This window comes from Gossypium raimondii, chromosome 2 (assembly GCF_025698545.1).
Source record: "Gossypium raimondii isolate GPD5lz chromosome 2, ASM2569854v1, whole genome shotgun sequence".
Taxonomy (NCBI): domain Eukaryota; kingdom Viridiplantae; phylum Streptophyta; class Magnoliopsida; order Malvales; family Malvaceae; genus Gossypium; species Gossypium raimondii.
This window is the reverse complement of record NC_068566.1, coordinates 17204454-17212052: the sequence shown is the minus strand read 5'-3', so window position 1 is coordinate 17212052 and position 7599 is coordinate 17204454. Positions and strand designations below refer to the sequence as shown.

The 7599-nt window shown below is 35.7% G+C and overlaps 1 protein-coding gene across 5 annotated transcripts; it reads right to left on the bottom strand.

Annotated features, from left to right (window-relative positions):
• Positions 1 to 377: 377 nt before the first annotated feature.
• LOC105782963 (ubinuclein-1) lies at positions 378 to 7245 on the bottom strand. 5 transcript variants are annotated; one of them, XM_052626292.1, is made up of 14 exons: positions 6724 to 7245; positions 6347 to 6436; positions 6167 to 6259; positions 5950 to 6026; positions 5721 to 5753; positions 4832 to 5441; positions 4152 to 4251; positions 3937 to 4049; positions 3727 to 3810; positions 2979 to 3104; positions 2564 to 2698; positions 2421 to 2468; positions 1650 to 1751; positions 378 to 1240 (listed from the first exon to the last, which is right to left on the bottom strand). In XM_052626292.1, exons 1-14 carry the CDS (start codon positions 6982 to 6984, stop codon positions 770 to 772), a joined length of 2343 nt encoding a protein of 780 aa, XP_052482252.1. In that variant the 5' UTR covers positions 6985 to 7245; the 3' UTR covers positions 378 to 769. The 5 variants fall into 5 exon arrangements, with proteins under 5 accessions (XP_052482252.1, XP_052482250.1, XP_012463542.1 ...); XM_052626290.1 differs by having other exon boundaries at positions 3727 to 3813; positions 6724 to 7244; XM_012608088.2 differs by lacking the exon at positions 5721 to 5753 and having other exon boundaries at positions 3727 to 3813; positions 6724 to 7242.
• Between the last annotated feature and the right edge of the window lie 354 nt (positions 7246 to 7599).

The following is a 7599-nucleotide window of genomic DNA, read 5'->3' as shown; positions in this document are numbered from 1 at the left end:
TGAAAAATAAAATAAAAACAATTAAGTAGTAAATATTTCTTAAAAACGAATTTAAGTTTTTTTAATTTCTTAAGAAGTTATTGACAACGAAAATAATTTGAACAAATAAATTTTAAGCATATAGAATAAAAAATTAAAAAAGATAATATTTATATTTATAAATACTTTAAGAAAGACAATGTTAAATATTATTCTCTTTCCCTTCCCTACCTTGTATTTTTCCTTTTGCCCTTCACCGAAATCACCCAAAACCTAAAAAAGTAAGAAAATGTGAAAAGCTTGGCATTCAATAATAAAAACATTTGATGTGTAATGAGATCCAGGTGGACAAATAACGTTCAACCACAGCTAAATGAATGCAATAAAAGGATGGGAGCTTAATTTAATCTTTGCTACTGTTTAATGATCTTTTATACCATTTAACCAATAATAAATGAAAAACAATAAAACTAACTAAGTGGGGAAAGAAATGAGAAGCACTACTGGTTTGGGAAAGATCTAAAGGCAAAAAGAGTTGCTACAAATACATTAGCATCACTACCCTTCTTTTTTTTGCCGTCTCCTACTTACAGCTCTTCACTCTGCAACTGCAACACAAAGAGCTTTTTAACTACAAAAATGGTACTCAGTAGGTCAGATCGGACAAAAGATGAAAATATCACTCCCATTTTTCTACACTAAATGGATGACATGATGTTAGCTTTCACTGCTTCAAACTTCAGACCCTGACATGGACATGATAATTTTGTAGCCCAAAATAGACATGATGTCAGCTTGACTGTTCGAAACTTGTAGTAGTCGGCAGAAGGCTTGATTTCGGGGTAACATTCACAGGCTGCTTCGTGGACTTGTGCCTGTCGTCACCTGGCTGCAAAGATGACTTCTCTGGACAGAAATGAGCAGCATCCAACTCCGTTTCAGGCTTCCTTTTTACCTTTTTCTTTGGAAGCGAGCTATCTGCCACTTTTATTTCCTCCATGGCATTGCTTGAAATGCCCTTTAATTTCTCCTGTTTTACCCTGTCCAAACTGGAACCATTTGTAGAGGGACCGGGAATTTGGACAGCAGCGGCTGTTGTGCTTGATGTTAATTTATTAGTTGAAGGTAAAACCTGACTAGCAGAATCAGTAGCCAACCTCTCTCGAGTATGCTGTGGCTGAGCACTCAATGCAGACTCCACTCGAACACTCTCCTCCAATCCCAGTGCCCCTATTTTTTTCCTCTTGACTTTCTCTTGTTCCTTGATAGAAAGACAAAAATGAACACAATAAGCAAACAGCAACGGACAAATCATAGAAAATAAGCATCTTTGTCTACAGAGAAATGGCAAGTCCGTCATCTCATCTCATTACCAACAAGAAATAAATTTGGATACACTGTAAAGAATAGAGAACATGGGCCAGAAAAACACCCAGCATCCACCAAATACTGGTCTGAGACCCTAAAGATAACAAAAAGACAGGCTAGGTTGCCTAACATGTTTAGAAAATAAAGATTTTTGGTTTCCAAGCCCAAGGAAACTTCAAATACTGTGGATTAGATCCAGTCTGTATAAGCCATACGGATTAATTTGAAAACATAGACATGCCAATAAATAAAATAAATACACCTGACACAGGAACCAAAAATGGGAAAGCGATTTTACATACCTTACATCTATTGTACCTTGCTTTTCGTCTTTCCTTTTCCCTACAAATTGCACGTTTGATCTCATGGTTGTCCATCATACCATTTGGCCACAGCTGTGCAAGCTGCTCACAGATTAGTTCCAAATGTAAGATAACAATGTAACATAGAAAATAGCACCATGCTTAAGCATTAACAACAATGAATCAATAGTTTCATCACCAATGAATTAATACAGAAGGAATATGTCCAAGACAAAGAAAAAGAGATCTGTTAAAGGTAACGTCAGAAAATGAGCTCAAGAAGAAACATGAAAAGATTATTCAAATTATTTGAAAAGGAACAACAATGAAATGCAGGACAAACTCTATGGATTTTTGCTGAGAAACAAGAAGTGTTAAGGTTTTTTTCAGTCATAAGAAGAGAAGATGCACTTAAAGGGGAAGAGAATGCAAAGAGAGTACATAAAAGTGAGACACAACAATCTTATGCACGCTTCTCCTACAAAACCAAAAGGCGAGAGAGTGATACTATCAAAAGATATTTGAAAACAGTAACTGCAGAAACATATTTGTCACCCTCATAGATGCCTAATGCCAGCAATATAAAGAAATTCATTATGACTATGATAACTTCAGGAAAAAGGCGAGAGAGTGATACTATCAAAAGATACGTGAAAACAGTAACTGCAGAAACATATTTGTCACCCTCATAGATGCCTAATGCCAGCAATACAAAGAAATTCATTATGACTATGATAACTTCAGGAGTAGTGAGAGAAGCAATAAGTCAACCTCCACATAAAGCTTTCGAATTTGAGGACCTGCATCTTCATCCAATCCCTGCAATAAATAAACAATAAAACTTAAGATTCGTTAAGTAGAGAAATTTCCCAAAACCGAGCTGAAAATTTTCAAAGGTTAGGACATATGGTTACATCAACATAGAGGTCATAAAGGTCACAAATCTTGTTCTCCAATGTTGCATCCATGCCAAATTTCCGTCTATTAACTCTTTCTTCAGAACCAGTTTCTTGAAAATCATCAGAAGCTCCAGGTGGAGGCTCTAATATCTGAAAAACAGTTATGAACTTTTTTATCAAGAGCAGCAAAATTCTAACTTTAGTTGATAATACAAGGGTAACAATGAACAAGATCAAAGATCATTGATCTTATATAGCAGGATCAAAAAAAAAAAAAAGGGAGAAAACAGTCATGGAATCTGCAATGACAGTATTTAAACTAAACAATCCACATGAAAATAAAAAGGGATACAAGATGAAGTACAATAGCATGGGACGAGAAGGTGAGAAAAGGCATAATGAAGGGAGAGGGATGGAAGAGTAAATAAACCTTTGTCTCAAAAGAAGGAATTCTTGTCTTTATCATCTCAATGACTTCCTTTTTTATCTGTTGAAATCTAGCATCTTTTTCTTGCTTTGCCGAGACACCCATACTAATCATGACTTTGAGGTTCCTCTGCACCCAAAATTTTGTCTCAATATTCATAGATATGTAATCTACACAGATGATACAAATTGATACTCAGTATTGGAAAGGATCATTAAGAGCAAACAAGAAGGTTTAGTCTCTCATAAAAGCAAAAAATAGTAATGCACAAATTTTACATAGTTTTGTCATGCTCCATTAATTCTCTTGCCAGATCTGCAATTTAATAAGATGATAACTGATATAAAAGACAGGAGTTTCATCTAAAAGTCAAAAGACTTGGTCACATATTTGGCAGTCAACAAACAAACCTCAAGATCTGAAAAGCTTGATTGTATGATTCAAAACCCGATATATATGCACTAAATTACAGTAAAATGTGACCATAGTAGCAGTTACAACAGTTGCAAGTAATCAAACATAAGATGGAAACTTTCTTCATTGAAACAAAAGCTACATCACATGAACTACAAGCCAAAGGTCCATAAGTAGAAAAGGGAGAGTAGGCAGAAACTATTTTTAGGCTTCGGAGTTATTAGCATGTTGACACGCAATCATAACAAGATATTATTCCAAGCCCTTTTCAAGCTTTGATTTAGTAAGTGTAAAGAGTTGGTGGGTATCCTACTCATTGATAAAAAAAGAAAGATACCTTAAGTGTTCTTAGTTGTATTAAATGACCAAGGATGCTCATGAGGCGATTTAGTAACTCCTTAGAAACTTTCCCCTGGCTGGCCTGCTACAAATATCAAATAGAAATGAAAAACTTAATTTTTTTTCAGCCGCAATCAAGCTATTTGGAAAAGACAGTTGGAAAATGAGTTATTTTACAGGACATAAACTGCTCAAAAGAGTCCCATACCGCCGCTAATCTAGCAACTTTAGCAAGCTTGACCTTTATTTCTCTAGGCAATCTCCTCTTAATACCCTGAGATGAAGCATCAGCTTCTTGATTTTCAACAGCAGGTGGCCTTGCTGTAATATATGGACAGGAGGAATAAGAACGTTACTTTCAAAGAAATCATTTACAATTACAGAATTACATAATTACATTGCACAAGACACATATAAACTTACATTCTGCAACCAACTTCTCTAGCTCCCTAATGGCCTTTTCAAGAATGGAACTTTTGGGCCTAAGTGTAGAACCATCCTTTTTTGACATGTGAGAAGATTTCTGCAAGATATATTACACATAAAATCAAAACCAGTATGATAACATTAATATCTAATGCAAAAATAATTTCTCACGTCTCTCTGATGAGCAACAATTTGGAATATAGCAGAAACCTCTACTCTAATATCTTGCACTACATGCGGATGCACACGCGCTGACAAAGAAAGGTCTATGAGATCCTTAAACTTCGCAGTGTGTTTTCCAGCAATCCGCATTCTGTTCAAATGAAATTTGAGGGACTATGATTTCCAAAAGAGAGAGTGAAAAAAAGAGAGACTACAAAGATTAAAGCAGATCCGTTTCAATTCTATCTTTAATACTTAGCACCCTCTTTCAGTTAATAAGATGTCATGTAAATGTATGTTCGAGCTTTTCTTATTGTATTAAACACACAAAGGTATTGAACTCCTACTGTTTCCAGATGTCGTAGGTTGTCATTAACAGAAGCCTGTGTTCGTGTCAAAACTCAAACTAGGTCATGTAGCTACTAACTATTACTAATAAGAACAAACCAGCCAAAGTAAAACTGAGAAAAGGAGCAACTTCTGAAAAAATAAGTTGAGACAAAATGGTAACATACTGCAGTCTGCATAGCATGTTTGCCATCAGAAATATTAGCATCTGGCAGTTCACGGATGCCATTTTTCTCTCTTGGTCGAAATGATTGTTCAAGCTCATCAGCATTGCTAATTCGTTTTCCATGTTGGGATTTGGATTGTGCATAAGCATTCTTATCATGGTATTTCTGCTGCAAAACATCAGAGGAACCAGTTGCATCTTTCAATTTATTACTGACAACATTTTTTGACTGCACAAATCCCATCTTTGACTTTTCAGTATCCTTCACATCTGCCAAGGGTACAGAAGTATCCCCATTCGGAACTTTCAAAAATGCAGAAGAATCCAATGCTACTCTTGTCTCAGAAGATTTCTTCTTGGAAGGAACACCAGAAACTGATAATTGGTTCTGAGCTTTTACATCTCCATGTTGTTCACTTAATGTAGTCAAATTCTGAGCAGAATTAGAATTATTCTTCCCATGAGATGGTTCAACCCTCCCAGCAGTCACCTTTACTGTCTTTACATGTTTATTTGACACATGGCCATCATCACTCTCACTAGGAGGTTTTGAAGTATCTTTTCTTCGCCTTTTTTTTGGCTGCTGGTTAGGTATCGCAGGAGGTTCATTTCTTGAAAAAAGGAACAAAAAATAAAGAAGAAATTAGTTAAGCATAAATGGATGAAATCAACTAATAGTACTGCAACATGAAAAAGAAATATAAAATTAATATGATAAATCAAGAATACTAGCTTCATCTGCATTGCAATGAGAAAAGAAGCAAAAAATTAAAATGATATAAGGTTACTTCTTACAAGACAAGCAAGGGGTCGTTGACACCCATTACAGTACAAAGAATAAGTGTAGCAATGTTCATAATATTATCAGGAGTCAAAGTTGCATTGCATACATAACTGTGGATCCCCTTTTGTTTGTCTTCAAGCTGAATTTGCCTCCATTTAAGAGAGAAAATAAATTCATTAATTAACCTAGCTTTAACTGATAAGAAATGTATGGTTGCTTCTGGTATGTTATAGGATAATATGAATAGCCATAAGAAAAGAATTATTACTAAAGCGTTCTCACCAACCAATGCAGAAGAAGAAGAAAGAATGGAACAGAAGTCCAAAGAAACTCACACTCTTTCCAACATTCCCCTGTTAACAAAGAATCCATCATGTTTTATGGCTGAATTATCAACTTCAAAATACTCATCCTGCACAACAAGCAATGAAGCAACATAACAAAGCAGTAAAACTACAATGCACAGTCCTTGTTACAAGAAGAATAATCCTACTACTGCTGAGTAAAAACCAACATAGGCTAAAAATAGAAGTAATAGATTTTAGAACTAACCAGCTCTGCATCATCAATAAAAGAATCTTCTGTATCATACTGATCATCATCCGGAGTTTCATCCAATTCTTCCTCATCACTGCTATCTCTACCCTGATAAAGAATTCCACTTCTCATTCATAAATGATGCAAAGGGCATCTCTTAATGCTAGCAAACACAATAATAAAACGTAGAAATACCATGTAAAGACGTTCAATCTTCTCAATAACAGCACTGAAACGATTTGGACCTGGTGCTTCATCTTTGGCTTCTTTTTCAGCAGCTTGTCCCTAAATATTGTCAAGCATGATTATGGCGGAGAAGTAATTAAAAAAACACGATTAGCAGAATTTCTTTCACTTTCCCACATTTGCTTGGCAGCCAAAAAATAATAACACATTCAAATATACCAAAATATTCAAGCACGCTTTCTTAAATAAAACGCCACCAAAACAACTAAGTTAAACATCATATGCGCATGCATGTATAAGAAAATTAAAGAAGTTACTAATGATTATTTAAAAAAAAAAACAGAATGCAATAACAACTGAATAGGGATTGAAGAAGCGGGTCTTACTGGGGCGATGCGAGACTGGAGATTAGGGTGGGCATTAGGAGGCGGCTCAGGAGCTGGCGCAGTCAAGACAGATGCAGCGGCAGAAGACCCATTGGCCCGGTTGGCGTCTTTAACAAGCTTCCTCCACGAAACATACGTGGTCTCACCTGGCCGGAGTTCAACGGTGAAAACTTGACGGTCACCGGACTTCATGACCTTGGGCGCAACCAGTCTCGAGGACTCAGCAGTACCACCGGCAGCGCCACCAGTTTTATCGTTCATGAAGGAAGCAGGGTCGGGTCGGGTCAGCCGATTGGGATTGCTAGGGTTAATTAAAAGGAAAGAACATAGAATAATCAGTGAAAGAAGGGAGTAATTAGGGGAATTTGATTGGGAAAGAAGAGTGAAAAGAAGTTGCGCGGGATAAAAGCAAAAAAAGGGAAAAGGGTATTTTCTTTTCTTTTTTAATTTTTATTTTATTTTTCTTGCGGTTTCTTTATCTTTTTGGAGGAGGAAAGGGAGATGGTTAAAAGGGTGGGTGGAGTCACATGCCATGAGATAAGATCATCCCAGTCCAGATCCGTTTAAGCCTTCGTGGTTTGCTTTTGTTTTGCGACCAGACTAGGGCTTTTAAGTCCATCCACCATCATTCTTAGGTCAGTTAAAAGTAGGTTGAATATTTACTTTTAGAATTTAATCTCTTGAATTTAGTTATTTTATTTTTTTTAAATTAAAATTTAAGTTTTATTGTTAAATTTAAGTTCATTACAATATTAATTCTTTGTCACATGGCTACCTAATGAGTGTTTTATCATTTTAAAGTGTGACACCAACAAATTGAATAGTAAAATCTAAAAAATAGATGGATTAAATTCTTACAAATGAAAGTAAAGAGAC